At 43.4% G+C, this 21,382-nt stretch overlaps 1 protein-coding gene across 3 annotated transcripts in view; it reads right to left on the bottom strand.

The window, feature by feature from the left end:
- Nucleotides 1-12,707, bottom strand: part of TLK1 (tousled like kinase 1) — a 146,524-nt gene extending 133,817 nt beyond the window's left edge. Inside the window, exon 1 of one of the 3 annotated variants that reach the window (XM_050916702.1) lies at nt 12,608-12,707. In XM_050916702.1, the coding sequence (XP_050772659.1) occupies nt 12,608-12,647 (40 nt within the window). In that variant the 5' untranslated portion in view covers nt 12,648-12,707. Of the gene's footprint in view, nt 1-10,396; nt 10,589-10,737; nt 10,817-12,607 lie in introns of those variants that run through there. The other 2 variants (XM_050916703.1, XM_050916701.1) reach the window with 2 other exon arrangements.
- Between the last annotated feature and the right edge of the window lie 8,675 nt (nt 12,708-21,382).

Below are 21,382 nucleotides of genomic sequence, written 5' to 3'. Positions count from 1 at the left end.
CCCAGGACCACGGCAGGCTACGTCACCCAGACCTGCAATCACTGCACCTCACGGTGTGGCTCCTGAGTGGCTGACCAGATCTGAACTCCGCTGCTCTACCCCAGTGCGGCAGGTGCTCCTGGGCAGTAGGAAGCCTTCCACTAGAGTAACGTATTAGGCCAAGTGGAAGCGCTTCACCTGCTGGTGGGGTATCCTTCCCACCAAGATCTCCGTTGCCTGTATCCTAGACTACACCTGGTCTCTTAAGCAACAGGGCCTGGCGATATCATCTCTCCGGGTTCACCTGATGGCCATCTCCACTTTTCACCCGGGGGGGATGGCCGCTCGGTGTTCTCTCAGCCTATGGTGACTAGATTCCTTAAAGGCTTGGAGCTTCTCTACCCCCAGGTTCGACGCCCTACCCCTACCTGGGACCTGAACCTAGTTCTGACCCGGCTCACGTCCCCTCCATTTGAGCCATTAGCGACTTGCTCACTGCTCTCTCTCTCCTGGAAGACTGCCTTCCTGGTGGCCATCACCTCAGCCAGATGGGTGTCAGAGCTCCAGGCACTCACGGTAGATCCCCCATATACTGTGTTCCACAGGGACAAGGTGCAGCTGAAACCGCACCCAGCCTTTCTCCCCAAGGTGGTCTCGGCCTTTCATGTCAACCAGGAGATCTTTCTCCCTGTCTTTTTCCCGAAACCACACTCGTCCCGCAGGGAGCAACAGCTTCACTCACTGGACGTCCGCCGGGCGCTTGCCTTTTATAGAGAGAGAACCAAACCGTTCTGCAAATCCCCCCAACTCTTTGTGGCGGTAGCGGAATGCGTCAAAGTGTTACCCGTTTCCTCTCAAAGAATCTCCTCGTGGGAAACGTCCTGTATCCGAGCCTGTTACGACTTGGCTCACACCCCTCCAGGTCATGTGACTGCGCACTCTACCAGGGCTCAAGCATCATCGATGGCTTTCCTAGCCAACGTCCCCATCCAGGAGATCTGTAGGGCAGCGACCTGGTCCTCTGTTCATACTTTCGCTTCCCATTATGCCCTGGTCCAGCAGTCCAGAGATGACGCGGCCTTCGGCTCCACAGTGCTCCACGCCGCGACTTCTCACGACCCCACCGCCTAGGTAAGGCTTGGGATTCACCTAATTGGAATGGATATGAGCAATCACTCGAAGAAGAAAAGACGGTTACTCACCTTTGTAACTGTTCTTCTTCGAGATGTGTTGATCATATCCATTCCATACCCTCCCTCCTTCCCCACTGTCGGAGTAGCCGGCAAGAAGGAACTGAGGAGCGGGCGGGCCGGAAGTGGTATATATCAGGCGCCATGCCGGCGCCACTCTAGGGGGCGACCTGCTGGCCCACTGGAGTTGCTAGGGTAAAAATCTTCCGACGAACGTGCACGTGTGGCGTTGCTGGGTTGCTGTCCCTTTCTCAGCCTTGCACTAGGCCATGCTCATTTCCACACTCAGAGATCCTCTGATCCTCCTAGTCCTAGCTATTCTAGGCTCGGTCTGTGATTATCTATCAGGCATTGTCTTACTGCCGCTGTCTCAAGTCTGCTGCTTACAGCAACTGGCCTTCAGGCAATTCCTGGTTCTTTTGTGCCTTGTTTCCTCCATCTGGCCACTCAAGACCCCAAGTATACTCTACTGGTTTGTTAATGATTTGGGTCCCTGCCCTGGATGACCAGTAGCCAAATCCTCTCTCTCCAAATCATACAGGTAATGGGAGAGGATGCATCCAATAATGAATCAGCGGATTCATTACAAACCAGGTAACACAGTGAAAACAAAATAAAGTATCTCAGAGTTCTCTTTTTAACTTTATTTTAAGATTAATTAAAAAACTGAACAATTGAAAATTATAGTGAAAAAGAGGTTTACTCTTTTAGGCAGGCAAGTGAATATTATATTGTAAGATGGCTTAGTTGGCATTGGTGACTTAAAATGACAGTACCTTGCATGGTGTCAAGTATCAGAGGGGTAGCCGTGTTAGTCTGGATCTGTAAAAGCAGCAAAAAATCCTGTGGCACCTTATAGACTAACAGACGTTTTGGAGCATGAGCTTTCGTGGGTGAATACCCACTTCTTCAGATGCATGTGGTGGAAATTTCCAGGGGCAGGTATATATATGCTAGCAAGCAAGCTAGAGATAACGAGGTCAGTTCAATCAGGGAGGATGAGGCCCTGTTCTAGCAGTTGAGGTGTGAAAACCAAGAGAGGAGAAACTGGTTCTGTAGTTGGCAAGCCATTCACAGTCTTTGATTGAACTGACCTCGTTATCTCTAGCTTGCTTGCTAGCATATATATACCTGCCCCTGAAAATTTCCACCACATGCATCTGAAGAAGTGGGTATTCACCCACGAAAGCTCATGCTCCAAAACGTCTGTTAGTCTATAAGGTGCCATAGGATTCTTTGCTGCTTTTAAAATGACAAAATTTCTTGTACGTTTCATTGTTGTAATTACCCAATGTGCTTATACAAAACTTTAAGGAGAGCCATTCTCTTAAACAACACAACAAATCTCATGTCTGGTCTGCATTGTTTAAGGGTTGAAGTCTTTAAATCATGATTTGAGGACTTCAGTAATTCATCCAGAAGTTATGGGTCAATTACAGGAGTGAGTAGGGGAGGCTCTTTTGCCTGTAACGTGCAGGAGGTTGGACTTGATGGTCTCTTCTATACTTAAAGTCTATGAGAGTATAATAACTCTTTTGAAGTAGTTGTGCTTTTTAACATACTTTGAAATATTTCTTCATACTTTGTATGCAAAAATATATTTTAAAGCCATTGTACTGGAGATTCTTTACCTTTTTGCAAAATGCATTAGATCTGATGGATAATTAACACATTTTAAGTCAAAGTAACTCTAAATTGGCAGGAAAAACTTTATGCTAAACTGGCAGCAAATTCTTCCAAATGTTTTTTGGTGAAAGATTTTTGCTGCTGTTACATTCGATGTTTTAATAATTCTTTATTAAGCCAAAATTACATTGTTACAGTCACTTTTTTATATGAAAATAACCTCCCCCCAAGATTCACAGTTGTCTTCAAAGTTTGGCCCTGTTAAGAATGGTCAAAATAAAAGTTAATATAAGAGCTAAGTTTCGCATTTTTCTTTTGAACTAGAATTTATGCTACGGTACAAAAACAGTTATAATTTTCAAAACATACATCATCTTCTGGGTTATAAATATGAATCAAGACATGGTATATAAAGACATCAATAAAAGTGTATATTAAAAGCTCCCCCCCAAAAGCTAATGTAATTTTTGATAAAAATTAAAATAGTAAATTTGAGGCCCATATCTTAAGCTCTTTTTTATAGAGACTTTTTTTTTGTGTGTTTCAGACCAACCCCCATACAGTATTCCTAAAAGATGCTAAACTCTTATTAGGGCTTGTCTTCACGGAGGACACTCAGGAAAGTTAAGGTGAATCAAAAGGTGTGAAGTGAATGCACATAAATTAATGTGCTTTAAAACTTCCAACCTCTCCTGTGCCCCCTAAAACTTGTGAACTCTTTCATTCAGAAGTAAAGTGGCCATAGTTCGCTGTAGCTTCGTTCTCCTTCAAGATACAGCAAACTATGGCCACTTTGACTCCTGAGCGAGAGCATCCATGCAGGTGTTTCATGTGCTCCAGCTAAAGTGCATTTGGGTCCTCTGGCAGTCAGTGCATCCTATATGTGGCTATTGAGAACTGAAGCAAAAAAATCAGCCTCACTCTAGTTTATTTTAAATAGTTGAAAAAAATTTCTCTTTCAAAGCCGTATTTGACACACTCTGTTGGAAACGAAATGCCGAAAATACACAAAGATTTGTAATCAAACAGATGTATTAATGCATTTGTGTTATAACGTGGCTCACGTGACATCTTTTTATTAAATTATGTTTGTAACTACTATAGCCTACTCATATAGCCATGTACTGGCTCTCTCCAGCGTTAATTTTTGGAGGGGGGGAGTATGGGACTAAAAGCAATGGACTTGTATGTTTGCATTCTTTTGTAATGAAATCATTATAGTAACTTGTATTCCTCTAAATGTTGTCTTGGTTATTACATTTTGTTTTTGAATTTTTCTTGAGAAATAAACTGAAAACAAACAAATTTGTATGGAAAGGTAAACTTAAGGCTAAACAAGTTGTTTCTTTTTAAATATCATTTGCGGTGTCTTTCTATGCCTAAAAAAGAAAGGCATACGTATTTATAACTGTTTCTGAAACTGAAAGCTGGCCTCTCTGGGAAGCTCAAACAAGGCCCAGGAAAATGAAACCCAGCAAGGAGGCCATGTAGCTTAATAGATAGGGGGTTGGAACAGACTCACTGGAACTGCTGAGAAATAGAAAATCTAGTGCAGAGGAGAGGGGATGGGGGGAATCAAGTAGGAGGCAAGAAGTTAAGCCAGCCTCAGCCAAAGGAGTGTAGGGAACAGGGTGCGTCGCGTAGTCTGTCCTGCCCAGAAGCAGAAGCCATTCGGCAGTGGACACAGACCAACAGTTGAGTGGATTGCAGAGTGACAATAGAGGAGCCCCTGATGCAATCATCGGAGCACTAGAAGCACACCACCACTAAAGCTGAAACCAAGGGTCTACTACTGTTTCTTTCTCTCGGAATCATGTGGGCTACAGGCAGCAGCTTGGGCATTTAAGGCAAAGAACCTTTGCTATCCTTCTTTTGGGTTGCATTTACATATGTAGTCTGGAAGTTCTTTCCTTTCCTTTTGTAATTAACCTTTAAGATTTACACCTAGAGTATTTGCATCCTCTCTCCAGCCAGTCATAGTGAACAATTCTCCTGTACCTACTAGACGCATGTGAATGTTTACTGGAAAGTCAGCAAAAGCTGAATTTGTTGACCAAAGTGCTTGGAGTGTCTATATCATATGCCTCTGAGGCCTGATTTATACTTAAAACTTTAAAACAGCAAAGCTATGTTGGTGGGGGGGGGGGATTTTTCACTCACAGTTTTTGCTGATATAAGCCTTAATGTAGACACTTCTAAACAACAAAAATAAAGAGATACCTAAAAAAGAATGTGTTTAGGGGATTGATACAAGTTACACTAGCAAGCCCTTTCTAGTGTAAAGAAGGCTCAGAAAATTACCAAATATCTACAAGGATTTGGGATAACACAATACTCACAGTGACTTCTTCAATGGGGTTAGTTACAGTATTACTTTGGGCAGATTATTGTGTCAAGCAGCCATCAATGATTGATTGTTTACTTGAAAATGCCAGTAAAGTGCATGCTGGACTCTAATACCAAGCAAGGCCCGCTAGTACACAGTATGATTGGGCTTTGTTGACCTTTAAAAAAGAATGTGAAATTTAACTTTAAATTTAACTTTTAACTCTGTGTCTAGTGGCATACAGAATGCATAGTATAGTTCTCAAGATTTTTCATTCTGAAAGATATTTGCAGATTATGTTACCTTTAAAATAAGTGGCCATCTCGAATTAAGTCAGTAGAAGAAAGAAAAATGTTCCCTTTCGTTGGAAAAAAAAAACCAAAAAAAACCAAATGCAATGGAGTTTAAGGTACTGACATCACAAAGTTCTGTTATGACATTCTTATCCTGACGTGTTTCAGGAAGCAACAAGTTTTGCAGTAGCTAGCAACTGAAGGACAACTGAGCAGAGCCATGTCTACACACAAAGATTGTTCCAATTTAACTGGACAGGTATAAAGCATTACAACCCCTTAGCGTGGGTGCAATTATGTTAATATAAAAGAGTGTTTATAACCTCTAATGTGGACGCAGCTGTAATGTTATATCAAATTAATCATTTTGGTAACAACAACAAAAAATCAACCCCCCTACCTGAAACAGTTAAACCAGTATAAAAACTGTATATAGAAAAGGCCTAAGCTTTCAATTAGTGATACTGAGCAGCAAAGACAACTTAGAAGCAAATTTATTTCAAGTGTATATTACCACTCTTAAGTGAATCCACTTAATGCCTGCATTTTAAGCACAGAATATTAACACTATTTTCCAAAGTCATCTAGGATGTTCCTCTTAACTTGTTTATTTACAGTACTGAGCACTTAATACTAAAGTGGTGAAAGTTTAGGTCAGATAAATGCACATGATTTTTAATGATGCACAAAGTGCTGTACTAATAAAATTATCTGATAACATAATGCCTTATATTCTATAGATATAGGCCAAGATAGTCAATTCAACTACTACTAAAATTTAGCACATAATATTTAAATTACTATATAAGAAAACCAGTATCAAATTTTAGAGTACAGTGTTCTGTACTGCCAAGTTTTTATGCTCTACATGCAAAGAAAGAAAAATAGTAGCCTAGAATCAACATGAGGCAGAGTTAACATAACTTGGCTACCTTCACTATGAATTTCCATACTTCCAAAGGTTTGGGGTTTTGTAAATTTAATCTTAATTCTCAATTTCCTGGGTTTTTCTGAAGTTGGTGTGTACTAGTAAAACTAACATTCTTGAAAGATAACATTTACTCAAACCAATGATGTGTACTACCTGCAGCCTTATCTTCATCTCAATGAAATTTCCCATGGGTTACTGGTTGGTTGGTTGGTTGTTTTTTAATTTTTGTACAAATTATATTAAGGGACACCGAATAATAGCCCTAATCCTGGAAATCCTAGAAGATCCACAAAAGTGGAGGCCCAATCCAACAGTCCAGAAAGAAACCGTGGAGGAAAGGGGAAGACGTCTCCTAGGTCTGTTGGCTACATAATATTGAATACTTTCAAAAGTCTTCATCTATATCCTGTGGAGGGGGATCTATTTGGCAAAAACCTACATGCAAACTTAGGTAAGTACTCAAGATACTGGCTCATTTCCTACAGAAAGAACACAAGAATGTAGCTCCTCTCGTTTTGACTTCCTAGAGTTTGAAGTGTCAATGCTTTCCTCCAAAAGTGCACAGAAAAGGGGGAAGTGTAGCTGGCTAGAAGCTGGAAGCCAGCAGAAGCAGGGAGCTATGGTCAGCTAAGAGTTTCTGTAATGCGCCCTGTACTCCACCCCTATAAAGGGCAAAGATACAAGTGATTTTAGTGACCTTTCCCATTACTCATTTTGTGCATATCACAAATCCACATAATATGGCATGACTGTCAGCTTGTTAATAGGAAACCTACAAGAAGAAGCTCAGCACACTGATAAAGATATATAGGGAAGCGTAAGCCAGTACTAACACTAAACCTTTTCTTCCATAAGTGCTACATTCATTCACATTTTAAAACAAAATAAACACCAAGTATCACCATGAAATCTGAATTATCTCCCAGATTTCTCGCATTGCCTTATCTCACCTGACTTCTTCCATAAAATGATTCAAAACTCAAAACATCTCCCACTACATGTCAAGAAACAACAAGAGACAGTGGACTTGCTAACGATTTACCAGTAACTTATTTGCAATTGTTGAGTTCTACACTTCACACAAGTAATGGTAACAGGTAAAACAAATCCCTGAAAGTTGCCCAAGTATTCATGTATTTAAAATTCAATTTAGACAAGGAACCACTCTGAACAGGCTTCCTTCATGTTCATACCTATGACCACCACACATGTGAAGCATGCACAAGGCAAACCTGCATTTGGGAACACTGACCAGATTGGGTACTCTTCAGAGCAGGGACTGAGTTTTCATATTTGTACAGCTAGACCTAGCATAGTATGGGTGCTACAGGAATACAAATAATAATAAGTATTAATATTTGCTGAGAAACTTCTAGGGAAAAAATTGCCAAAGTCTGTCACTATTTTTACAGGAACTCCTCAAATGTCTAAGTATTTGCAAAGTTATATCAATTTAATACATATAAAACTTACATTTCTACCCAACTAGTAATCATGTGCATTAAATTTTGGGCCAATTCTACTCTGTTATACTGGTGATTTTCAGATATACAACACATTTATACCACTGTAATTTAGAGTGGAATCTGGCCTTGTGATTTTTACTGAAGTTTTCACTACCAACAGCAATATTTGGTAAGTATTTAAGTAACAGATGTTGTGTGATACACAAAACACCAGCAAAACATAAGGTATTCAAATACATTCCATCACCCTCAGCCTCTGCATAACTTGTAGGCTATAACTTGCACAATAACTTGCCTATTCCTACATAGTAAAGGGCACAGAATAGGGTGTTCCAACCAAAAGAAAAAAAAGATACTTTAAAAGAATGCTAGTCATTGCTACAGCATTAAAAAATAAACGACATTTCCAAATTTCGAAGCACTAACCAATGGGAGAACAAACAGCTATGAATCTATTACTTAACAGATCTTTCAAACCATTACTCATTTACAGAGCTTATTGATGTGCATAAATGGAAAATAGTGCAAGTCCATTGTTAAATAACTGATTTTTATTTTATGGGACATATTACCTTGATGTGAGGTTCTTTTGACATGCAAGTTTCCTTTGCATTAATGTAAGGTGTAGTGTTAATTCCCAACAGGTAGAGATTTATTTAAATAAATAAAAAAGACTATATCTCACATTCTTTTCAAACAAAAATAATTCAGTAACTCTACAGTAGGGAAGAGGCAAAAGCAGAATCTGCTGTTTTCACACAGGGAATAATGATATTAATATAGTATGTAAATACACTATGCTATCCTGGAGCACAAAGCATGTCTTGTGGTTACTCTCTAACCTTTGAACTGCACAACCTAAAGTATTGTAGTCAGAAAAAATAGTAATATTAGTAATTTAAGATTTATATACCAAGTATCTGAATTATTACTGGTGAATAAATGCATCCAAAAATATAGTGCCTAAAAAACTTCACAAAGTAAAATACGTACTATTCTAAGCCTGGTAAATCTAGTCCAAACTTTTATTTGTTTTTTTTATATATATATATATAAACACAAACCACTGTTTTCTCTGATTAAAGATTCAGCTTGAGGGGGCAAGAGTATAAAATGCTTGCTACTTTACTTGGCATCTTTAACATATGCCATACATCCAACCTTTCCATATATTTTCTGGAGCGTATTCATGCCAATCTCATATCTAGGAGCATGTGCAAAAGTCACAAGGAATGGTGCAAGTCTAACAACTACTGGCATGGAGATTGAGAACACACTCGTTCTTATACATGTTCAAGAGGCTCAACACTTTGTCAAATCTTGAAACTGTTCACTGACAAAAATTGGAGCACTTCAACTTGTAGTACTGCACAAGTGTCCTCTAAATAAAAAGATCCAATTTCTCTCCAAGACCTTATTAGCCTATTTTAAGTTTGAAAGTTTTCAGCATGGCTACCAGTGTTCTCTACACAAGACAACAGAAGCACTCAATATTCTGAGGCCATCAATACTGAATAAAACATTCAAGTCAAATTATACAACTGCTTAATATGCACATTTTTTACTTTACAAATATATGCATTTGGGTATAAAAGTTCTCTAGCAGTAACTGGTATACAGCAAGCAGTCATTTTAGTTAAAAGCACCAAGCATTTCACTAGCTGTATAATTGCTACATCTTGTGGCAATGTATTTCAAGTGCAAGGAAGAGAAAAATGGACAATAACTGAAACAGAATAAAAAAAGAGACTTGTTTGCACATAACCTTCATACAGATATTCCCTGCAAACACCCACAACACCCTGCTCTCACTGTCGGTATAATACAAGAGGGGAGGAGCAGGGGAGGGAGGAGAAAAATATCATCATCTAAGATGTGATGGAGGAAAGGAGAAAGTTGCAGTCATTCTGTGGTCGTTTTAAGGTGTCGTGTCACTTTTGTCTTCCAAATTAGCTGCTCAGAAAAGTGTCTCCCCGATGGGAACAAATTCCTTGATTTCGGTCTCTTTTTCTACTCCACCTCCATGATGCCAAAAGGACCCGACCCTTTCCATTAAGCAACAGCAGCCACATTCACCCAATACATCCAACAAATCACTTTTACTTTGTAATATGAGGTAAAGAATAAAATGTGGAAAGGAAAAGAACAGAGGATGCAAGTATCTCCCATAAAAATCACAGAGAAGGGATGAAAAATTAACACGTACACTTAGCCCCTTCTATAAGAACTGTCAAGGAAATGAATAAACATTAATCAATCCCCCTCCGTAGCCCTGGAAAAGGTGGGGGAAGGACAATATCAAAACGCTTTTGCTGCTAACAAACAGGGATGGGGAGGGAGGGAATTGATGGATTCAGGGACCAGGGGTTGTCTCCCGATTGCCCCTCAGGAGAAGGGAGGGTCTCTCACGGCAGGATCTGGGGGTCCCCCCTGTGCGGAGGGGAAAATACTCCTGCAATGAGGACAAGTCTCCCGCCTGCCCTCACCCCCATTCACTGCGCACCCGGCCCTACGAGCCTGGGACTGGCCTCCGGCGGCGGCCGGGCCCCCCTCGCAGCGCCGTGGGCACGGAGCGCGCTATTTACCTTCCTTGGGCGGCTTGCCGGGCGGCGCGCTGTGCAGCAGGGAGGCCGCCGCCGCGGAGCAGCCCTGCAGGCTCGGTGGGGACGTGGAGAGCCGGGACCAAGATGGCGGCCCCTCCAAACTTCCACTGCTACTTTGGACACTCATCAAGCTACTTTCCTGGAGCCCGGCAGCCGCCGGGGGCGGCAGGGGAGGCGGCGCGGCGGGGGGACACCCAGCGCCGCGCTCATGGCCGGGGGCCCGGCCCGACACCGGGGAGAGGAGACCGCCGCGGGGAGAGGGCTCCGGAGGGAGGCGGGGCGCGAAGGAGACAGGGCTCAGGGCCGGCGCAACCTGCCCGCACCTCTGCACTGCGTCGCCGCCGAGCAGCCGCCTGTGTCTGAGGCTCAGGCTAACCTCCGCCGCCGGGGGGGAGGGAGCGGGCGGGCAGACGGGGAGGGGTCATGCGCAAACACCACCACCAGCAGCGAGCGCCGCGCACCTCCAGAGCGCCGGGCAGGGCAGGGCAGGGGGACCCGCACGTACACCTGCCCCCGCCGGCCGGCCGGCTCGGCCCGATCGCACCCCGCCGGTAGGAGCACTGACACGCACCAGCCCCGCACAGCGTCCTGGCACCCGCACTCACAACAGCCTCTCACCACCCTGCCTGCTGCCCTGACCCCCCGCACACGCCCTGACACTCCCCAATACACACTACAACCCCTCCCTACCCTCCACCCACCTACCCAATACATTACAGCCTCTCACACCATAACACCTGCGGTACTGACCCCACACACAATACACTACAGCCCCTCACCTCGCCCTGCCTGCTGTACTGACCCCACACACAATACACTACAGCCCCTCACCTCGCCCTGCCTGCTGTACTGACCCCACACACAATACACTACAGCCCCTCACCTCGCCCTGCCTGCTGTACTGACCCCACACACAATACACTACAGCCCCTCACCTCGCCCTGCCTGCTGTACTGACCCCACACACAATACACTACAACTCCTCACCTCGCCCTGCCTGCTGTACTGACCCCACACACAATACACTACAACTCCTCACCTCGCCCTGCCTGCTGTACTGAACCCACGCACAATACACTACAGCCCCTCACCTCGCCCTGCCTGCTGTACTGACCCCACACACAATACACTACAACTCCTCACCTCGCCCTGCCTGCTGTACTGACCCCACACACAATACACTACAGCCCCTCACCTCGCCCTGCCTGCTGTACTGACCCCACACACAATACACTACAGCCCCTCACCTCGCCCTGCCTGCTGTACTGACCCCACACACAATACACTACAGCCCCTCACCTCGCCCTGCCTGCTGTACTGACCCCACACACAATACACTACAGCCCCTCACACCGCCCTGCCTGCTGCACTGACCCCCCCCCCATGCACACTACAGCCCCTCATACCATCTGCCTGCTGAGCTGACCCTCCCGCACACTACAGCCCCTCACACCACTCTGCTTGGTGAACTGACCCCACACACCTATACTACAGCCCCTCACACCACCCTGCCTGTTGCACTGACTCCCACACCACAGCCCTTTCTACCACCCTGCCTGCAGCACTGACCCCCCACACACATTACAGCGCCCCATCCCTCACACAGCCCTGCCTGCTGCAGATGTCCCATACACGCACACTACAACTCTTCACATAGCCCTGCCTGCTGCACTGACCCACACATAGTCTAACCCCTCATACCGCCCTTACTGCTGCTGTACAGCCCACCACACCTTACACAACCCTGCCTGCTGTACTAACCCTCACACAGCTCACCCTGCGCTGCCCATTGCACTGACCCAGTCACCCACACACACCCCACTTTAAACTGCTCCGACTGCTACATTTACCCCTAACTACATACACACAGCCACACACACCTCACACAGGCATGCCTGCTACACTGACCACCCCCATGCACCTAATAGCCCTGCCTGCAGCAGCTGCCCTCAACTTACATACCCCTGTTTTCTGCACTGACCCCCCGCCCCTTCCATACACACTCTACCATCTTTGCCCCATAAAGCCACATAATACAGCTGTGTCTGCTGCCTGGACCTTATCACCCCTCTACCTAACAGCTGTGTCTGCTGCACTGATCCTGCACAGTGCAGTTGTGCCTGCTGAATTGACATCCTCACATACACACACACCTCATCACTACCTTGTCATATACCCCTAACACAGCCTTACCTGCTGCACTGACTCTCTCGTACACAGACCTCACCACCATAACCTATCCACATCTGTGCATGGCATTGTGGGATGGAATTCCACTACATTTTCCTCCTCATCTCTTCTCAAAACCCATCTCTGCGTCATGCCTATGAGAAATCAGACAGTTAATGACGGCTTGAGGGGCAGATACAGATAGTTGATACTTTATCTAATTATAATAATAAAGATAATCCAAATGTAGTCACAAATTGCATATACAGTGGAGTCGCATCCTACGTGGGGGTTAGGTTCTAAAGTCAGCGCGTAAGGCCAAAATCACGTATAGTCAAAATTACCCTTGAAAATCCCTTAAATTGCACATAAAGTACAGTATACTGTACATGGTTTTGTGTATACAATCCTGTACAGTAATACGTATGAATGTATAATGTATACAGTAATGTACAGTATAAGAGTACATATGCAAAATATAATTTTACAGTACCGTATTTTTAATTACAGGGGGTAATCAGGGCTTGATGTCGATCCAGGAAACGGAGGTGATGGAGAGCTTGGGTGATGGATAGCAAGTCGTAGATGAAGTGGTTGGCCCTGGGGTTCAGCTCAAGAAGTTGATTGCGTGGGCTCATCTGCTGCTGGCCATTTTTCCTTGAAAAACATGGTGATCGGCAACTGTCGCCGTTGTCTTTTGAGCTGCTCAAACAATTCTTGATACGGTCTCTAATCGTCCGTAATACTACGTGTGATTTTGAGGCTTCATTCCATAGAGAGATCGTATTCAGAAATTAAGTCCTTCAAGTGTTTCGCTGCTTGGAACACTTCAGCAAATTTATGAAGATTCCAACTTGCTGGCTCTTCCTGTTCGTCATCGTCATCGTCATCTTCATCTTCATCTTCTGTAGACGATTTTATCAGTTCCTCTAACTCTTCGTTAGTCAATGTTTCTCTATGGCTCTCAGTTAATTCTTCAATTTCTTCCCCATGGATGTCGACGAAGCCATCAACACCTACTTGCCTGGCCACCTGCACAATGCATTTCACTTCTTTGTCTATGGTCAGGAAACCCTTAAAATCATGCACACATTCTTTCCATAGGTTTTGCCAACATGCATTGACCGTTTTAGGCTTGATTGCATCCATTGCCTGTTTAATATAAGTGATGCAATCGGCAATGATGAAGGACTTCTAAACACTCCATCACATTAAGATTAGGATCAGCATCCATAGTGCTATGTATCCATGAGAATGTAAGCCTCATGTATATGGCCTTGAAACAGCGAATCACGCCTTGGTCGAGAGGTTGGATGATGGAGGTGGTATTAGGGGGGAGAAAGATTACTTCAACTGCAAACCGGAGTGCCACAGGGTGGCCAGGAGCATTGTCTACAATCAGCAACACTTTAAAGTCAAGTCCTTTCTCTTTGAGGTACTGCTTGACCTCTGGAATGAAACACTTGTGGAACAAATCCAGAAATAATGCTGCCATCACCCAAGCCTTTTTATTTGATTGCCAGAACACAGGCAGGAGATTTTTGTTCTTGCCTTTTAGGGCACAGGGAGTTACATCCCAGCTTTATTAAATGTCCAGCCGCCTTGCCACAAAACAACACAGTCAGACTGTCTTTAGCTGCTTTGAAGCCAGGGGCTTGTCTTTCTGATTTTGAAATGTAAGTGCAGTTGGGCATTTTTTTCCAGAAGAGCCCAGTCTCATCAGCATTAAAAACTTGTTCCGGAAGGTAGCACTTTTCTTCTATGATTTTCTTTAATTGTTCGGGATAGGCTTTTGCTGCCTCTTCATTGGCAGATGCAGCTTCACCAGTAGGCTGCACATTTTTGAGGTTGAAGCGGTTCCTAAAACTGTTAAGCCAGCCTTGGCTGGCATTGAATTCCTTCTCATCAGAAGGCTGTCCCTCTTCCACAGGAGGTTTGAACAGCGCGTAGAGGGTAAGAGCCTTTTCTCACAACATGTTGCCATTGATAGGCACATGTTTACGATTCATGTCTTCCAGCCATAAGTTTAATGCCTTTTCAGTCTTCATTAAAGTCTTATCACGCATCTGCCTCATCACCTTAGCAATTATTGGAGCACTTGATGTCGCAGCTTGATGAATTTCTCTCTCTCGAATCTTGATGGCACAGATGCTAGATTTGTTGCGGCCATATTTACGCGCCACATTGGAGACCGACATACCATCTCTCAATAAGTCCAACACAGCCAATTTTTCTTCCAGCGCTGGAACAAATCGCTGTTTCTTCAGTTGAGCACCAGATGAAGTAGTTGGCTTGCGTTTAGGGGCCATGTTGTACGAAAAATACGTATTTTAAACACTAGAATCACACTCAGCACGACAACATGCTCACACTATGAGAGGCATGCAGGAATTGAAACCGACTGAGGGAACAGCAGATTCACGTCTCCCATCTCACACTCAATCTGGGGCGTACACTCATTGGGTGGAATCACCCGCACTATTTACAGGTATCTTGTTGTTTTTCTTTTTTTTGCCGAGTGTGTATGGTTGAATTCGCATAAGTTAAATGCATGAATGTTGCAACTTGCCTGTATTTGTTTCCCTTTCCTCAGACCTTTTATTTATCACATGTATTCTTAGATTCTAAATGCTGCAGGGCAAGAACCATGTCTGATGTGTTTGTGTAGCACCTAGAACAAGGGAATCTCAATCCTGTTGGGGACCTCTGGGCGCTACAATAATATAAATATTTAGCAACAATAATGGTCCGGTATAGTATGGCAGTACTGTATATCATTTGTAGATATGATTTTTATTTTTTTAAATCTATGGCTAATATAGTATTATATATTTAAATATATTGAGTAGCATTAAGGCACAGCTACAAACATAAGACCTAATTCCTCATTCCCTGCACACCCAAAACTCCCATGGACTTCAGTGAGAGTTTTGGGTATATAGGGAATTCAGTGTTAGTAGTTTCTAATTTGTAAATGCAACTTAGTGCTGAGGAGAGCATTGATTATTAATAATGCCATGATTCTCAGGTCTACCATGCCAGAAACAGACAACCATCTTCTCTATGAAGCAAGTTTAAAGACTGGGACTGTTCATCTTAGAAAAGTGATTATTAAAAAGGGATATGAAAGAGGTCTATACAATTATGAATGGTATGGAGAGAGTGAATAGGGAAATGTCACTTTCCCCTTCATGTAACAAGAACGAGGTGTCACCCACTGAAATTAACTCCACACATAACAGCCAGAGGAGAAGGAGGTGATGTGATGCTGCCACCTCCTACCTTATAACTTTTAGCCCAGAGGTTAGAAAACTCACCTGGGATGCAGGAGATAATCCAGACTCAATTCCCCTCTCATCTTGATGGGACAAAATATTTGAACAGGGATCTCCCACCCTTCAGGAGAGCACCGTAAACACTGGGCTATGAGATATTCTGATGTGGGTCTCATCCAGTCCTTCCCGCTGAAGCTGTTTCACTGTAGATAAATAATTAATGACTCACTGGACCAGGGGTACTAGACTCTTAGGGTATGTCTACACTGCAATTAAAAACTCGCAGCTGGTCCATGCCAGTCGACTCAGGCTCATGGGGCTTGGGCTAAGTGGTTGTTTAGTTGTGGTGTAGATGTGCAAGCTTAGGCTGCAGCCCAAGTTCTGGTACCCTCCTACCTCGCAGACTGTACTCATATATTTTCACAACCCTGAGGGCTAGAATCTCACCTTTTTTTTTTTCTCATTGAAAGCTGAGTTTCTCATGCAACATCATATTTCAGCAGCTGTGGCTTTCAGAAAAATATTAACACACACAAGGCTCATGATAAATTGTGGGTGGACAGTGGGACTAGTTGTGTGACTAACTGCCCATCACTGTAAGGAGTTCACAAATCTGGTTCTATTTTAAGCCAAAAATGTGTAAGAGGAGGTAGCCAGCACTGGATGAGGGGAATGGTTGGGGGGATGTTTTGTACCTAATACTCACTCAAGCAATGAAGAGGTTAACAACCTGCCCATGGCATAGGGAACAAGGGAGAGAGGAAAGGAGTTAAAGCTTGGTCTCACCACGCACATTACAGCAGTGGGGCTAACAGTGTATGTATAAAAGCACACAATTACAGAACTTTAACAAACATTCTTAACATAAACTGACTTTATTTAAACATTAAGGTATGGTAAACTCCACATTTATCCTCCACTCCTCTTGAGGAAGTATATTTCATGTCCATGGGCCATCTGCTGAGAGAGTTCTCTCCCTACTCCAACACCTTTCACCATCATTGCTCTTAATTCTGTAGTTACCAAGGGTCAAGAGAGAGACTTCATATGGAGGCAGCAGAGATGTTGAGGAAAGTTTATGTAATAGAAAAGGGGATTTTTCAGATCTTGACTGGGACACCTTTAGTACTAATTAATTATAATTATTAAAATAACAGAAAAAAATGAGGACCTTAAAATATCACTGACTCTGGGCTGAGTGTGGCTATTAAACCTATACCTTAGAACAGGGAGAAAATTCTACGTTCATATGAGATTGGGGATGGGGAAGAAACTTTTCTGTGGCAAAATGACAAAATGAGTTTGCTTTTTGTTTTTGTTTTTTTAAAATGACTATTGGAAGGCTGCTCAGAGTTTTGGAATGTAATTAGCCCTGGCAGGGATGTGTTAATAAACATGACTGGAGGTGATAATGTCAAACGTATACGATAAACAGTTATTACCTAGTTTGGCAATTTATCCCCACTTGCATTATATCTATTGCATCCTTCCCTCACCCATACTGGCACACAGTCCAGAAATTAGTCTCTTCCATCTGCTCTATGGTTCTGCCCTCCCTGCTCCGGGTTCTTCTTAGGGTTTCTTTTGGGCATTTACTCACATCACTTGGTTTCCACTTGATGTGGGAATCTGGTTGTTGGCATCCAGAGTACATGCAGTACTAGCTACAGTAGCTGGTTGAGTTGTTAATTCATCGCAACTTGTGACTGGTTTCCAGTGCAATTAAAAGGTTAAAATGAACAGTTTCCAGAGGTAAAAGACCTAGGATTTTGCTGATGAGTCTTGGGCTCATGGGATAGGGTGAGAGACTTGTGGACCTCATGAGATATTGGGACAAAAACATTTAATGTCACACTCTACCATGCACACAGGGTCATCTTTAAGATTTATGGTGCTCTACGCAGTATTATTAAACTGGTGCCCCTATGCCCAACTTGCTCTTAGCAACACAAACATAAGCTTACGGTATTGGAAAACTTGCCACATGCACTTTATTAAAACCAGTTTAAACAAATTAAGCACACTATAATGCTGATGGACTCTATTTGCACTAAAGAAGTGGCGCTATAAAAAAAATTCTGATTTATTGACAGAATGATACAAATAATATTTTTTTTAATTTGTCAACATTTTATTGGAAATTTCTATGAAGAGGTATTGAAACAAGGATTTGCTTTTAATTAAACGCAATCTTTCTGGCTTTTTTGGCTGCAAAATCAGTAATATTGTCATCGTATGACAAAGACAAAGTGATGTCTTGTTCAATTGCAAGATTAGCAAGAGCAGTCAACATTCCTGACTCATTGTAGAGTGGAGATAGTTTTTAATGAGCTTTAGTTTTAAGAAACTCCATTCTCCTGATGCTACTGTTACAGGAATTGTTAGCAGAATACACATTAGAATTTGTCAAGTTTGCTGGTATGAATAAACTGCACAGTGTCCATCACCGACTTTGCATGTGGCAACATTGATAATGTTCTCAATTCTTTGTACAGTTCAAGTCCATTTAAATCAAAATGATCACTGTGTTTCAGGAGGCTCTCTAGATTCTTGCACTTTGTCATTAGCTGCTCTTGTTTTCCTGTTTCGTTGAATTCAGTTATGTCATACAAAAATCCAAACTGTTCATGGTGTACTCGTAAGGTATTAAACCTTTCATCAACGGCAGATATTTCTTTATCCATCACAACATTAAAAAATTCAACCTCAAATTTCTTTTCTGGATCTTCTATGGGCTTATCTGCTCTTTTATATTCCACTTGCTGTTTTTTTCTCAAAACTCTTGTCACATTTGGACATGGAAGTTTTGGTTCTATACTGCATGCCTCTGCAGACTCTCTTGCTCTAACCTGTGCTTCTTTGAATCCATTTTCTCTGTATTTCACTAAAAAGTCTTGTGTGTTGTTTAGTAAGGTAAGTGTTGAATCAAGCTGCATCGCTGGACTCTGCATTATTTTGCTTACACTTGAGATTTTAACAAGAATGTCATATTAGATTATGACAGATGACTGGATATTTCAGAGGCCAATGACTGTGTTTCACTTTTAGATTTTGGATCTCTGGCTTCTTCTGACAAAACGGTGGCTCACCTCTCGGACACCACTGAGTGTGAGTGGTGGGAAGGGGGGCCTGGTACCAGGGAAACCCCCATGAGTTCCAGTACTGCCACTGCATTGGCCAGTGGCCCGGTGGCCATGCACTGGCCAGGGGGCTGGTACCAAAGTCCAGTGAGTAGGTCAGGTACCGGTAGGACTTAGATGGAGCAAAGGATTCCCCTTCAGACTCAGAAGAGGATTCTTCTGAAGACCATGGCGGCGCAGTACCCATGTCCATCTCCGGCAGTGCTGAGGACCTGGGGACCCGTGGTGGGCTGGAGATTTCTGTATTGGGACTATGGAGGGTTTGCCCCTGGACAGTGCCATAGTGGACCTCACTGCCCCTTGTTCCCTTCCACCCCCAGTTGCCTTGGTTGGCAGGGGGCCTTGAGGCATTGGCAGGATCAGGAGGGACATCAGGTCCTTTGCCACCTGGAAAGCCTATGGGATTCAAGGGGTCCACAGGCACATTGTCCCACGACCACTCCCAGAAGTTGGAGGCAGGTCCCAGACCAGACTCAGTGGTCTAGGCAGAGTTGCGGGTGCCAGCAGTGGCTCTGGGGAAGATGAGTGGCCTGCCGCAGGTCTCAGTACACTGGTCACTCCCCCTTTGTCCCTCTTGAGCACCAGAGAGCACTTCTCTTGGGCCACTGTTTCTTATGCTTCTTCCTTGGCACCAGAGATGGAGAACAGTCCAGGAGCACGGATGCCTAAGTGCTCAGCACCAATTCAAAGCAGCTCGGCTTCAAGACTGGTCTGAGAGCTGTCTCCATGAGTCAGACCTAAATCAATGTCCCTGTCCTTTTGAGTGTGCGGTCTGAATCCCCTGCAAATCTGGCACTCCTCTTTAATGTGTTTCCCTGAGGCACTTTAGACAGCTAGAGTGGGCCATTTGCTGGCATCAGTTTGCCATAGGGGGTACAGTCTTGAAGCACGGAGCCTGGCGCATGCCCAGCCCCTGAGGCAAAAGTCCCTCAACGATAAGGACAAGTATTATCACTACTATATACACTAACACTAAGAACTATATACACTAACTACAAGAACTATACAATATTTGACAGGAAAGTCCAAATCACTGGAAGCAAGGATAGTTCCAGGCAACTGTCATGGGCAGTAAGAAGAAACAGAGCGTACAGAGTTGGCAGGGCCCCATATACTGGCACATATATGCATGGCTCCAGAGAGCACTAGAGCTAGTCCTATGGATACCACTGAGAGAAAAATCTCCGGCAACTGTGCGCACTCCTCAATGGAATGAACATGAGCAAGCACTCAACATCCATTTCTTCTGCCAGTGGGTCACATTTGAAGGCTACCAAGTAGGAGGCCAGCTTTAATTTCCAAATACACTATTGCACCCAGGATTTATAAGTTCAGTAATGTGAGAAGGTTTTTCAGCAGTTTCTCTGGCAGACTCCAGGTAATTACTTTTTCACTTGCCTGGACTGGATTTTAGTTTATCCGTGTGCTAGAATATAGGATTTTCTTCAAGCTTGTTTAAAAGATATGGAAAAGCATACTCCAACATAAAACAACAAGACATTCTAATAACATAACAATATTATTGTAACAACTGTTCGGGGAAAATGTCAAAGGAAACCACAATAGCTTCACCTATACTATCAGGGGGTAGCCGTGTTAGTCTGGATCTGTAAAAGCAGCAAAGAATCCTGTGGCACCTTATAGACTAACAGATGTTTTGGAGCATGAGCTTTCGTGGGTGAATACTCATGCTCCAAAACATCTGTTAGTCTATAGGTGCCACAGGATTCTTTGCTGCTTTCACCTATACTATGATTTTTGCATGCACAAATGAACAAGTAAATAGTTACCCAGTTTGTGCACACAAAATGACAATTAGTGTATATAAATACAGATTCTTGTGAGTGTACATACTTTTAGAATTGCTTCCTTTTAAACCAGCTCAAATTGTAATTGCATTTTGGGTCCCCCTCCTTCCCACACCTCCTCTAGGGACGAGTTATATTGTATATAGCCTGGAGTGGCATCACAGTGAAATAGTTGGTCTCTTATCTTTTCACCAACTCATTCTCAGTGTGTCCCCATAGCTATTCCTGCCATTCATCAGAATTACATCCATTTGCTTCTGCTGTTTCTGATCAGCAGTGGCAGAGACAAAGATGCACTCCTTGTGTGTAAGACTGACCAGTACAGGAAAACGCAACATTCCCAGAATCCTGCTTCTAACTTAAAACCCAAGCTAACAGGAGTAAATGTCTCAAGGCTACCCCTCTGCTCCTTTGAAGAGTTTATTGTATATCTTCTCTCTCTCTCTCTCTCTCTCTGGTCCGGTTTACTTCTCAACACTAGACTGGGTTAGACTTAGGGAGAGCAAAAGCCTCAAGGAGGATAAGAGGATTCTTCCTTTTTTGGGACACGTGACTTCTTCCCTGGTTTGTTCCTGA

Source organism: Gopherus flavomarginatus, chromosome 10, assembly GCF_025201925.1.
Source record: "Gopherus flavomarginatus isolate rGopFla2 chromosome 10, rGopFla2.mat.asm, whole genome shotgun sequence".
Lineage (NCBI taxonomy): Eukaryota > Metazoa > Chordata > Testudines > Testudinidae > Gopherus > Gopherus flavomarginatus.
Note: the sequence above shows the minus strand (reverse complement) of the source record. Positions and strands in the feature narration are given on the sequence as shown.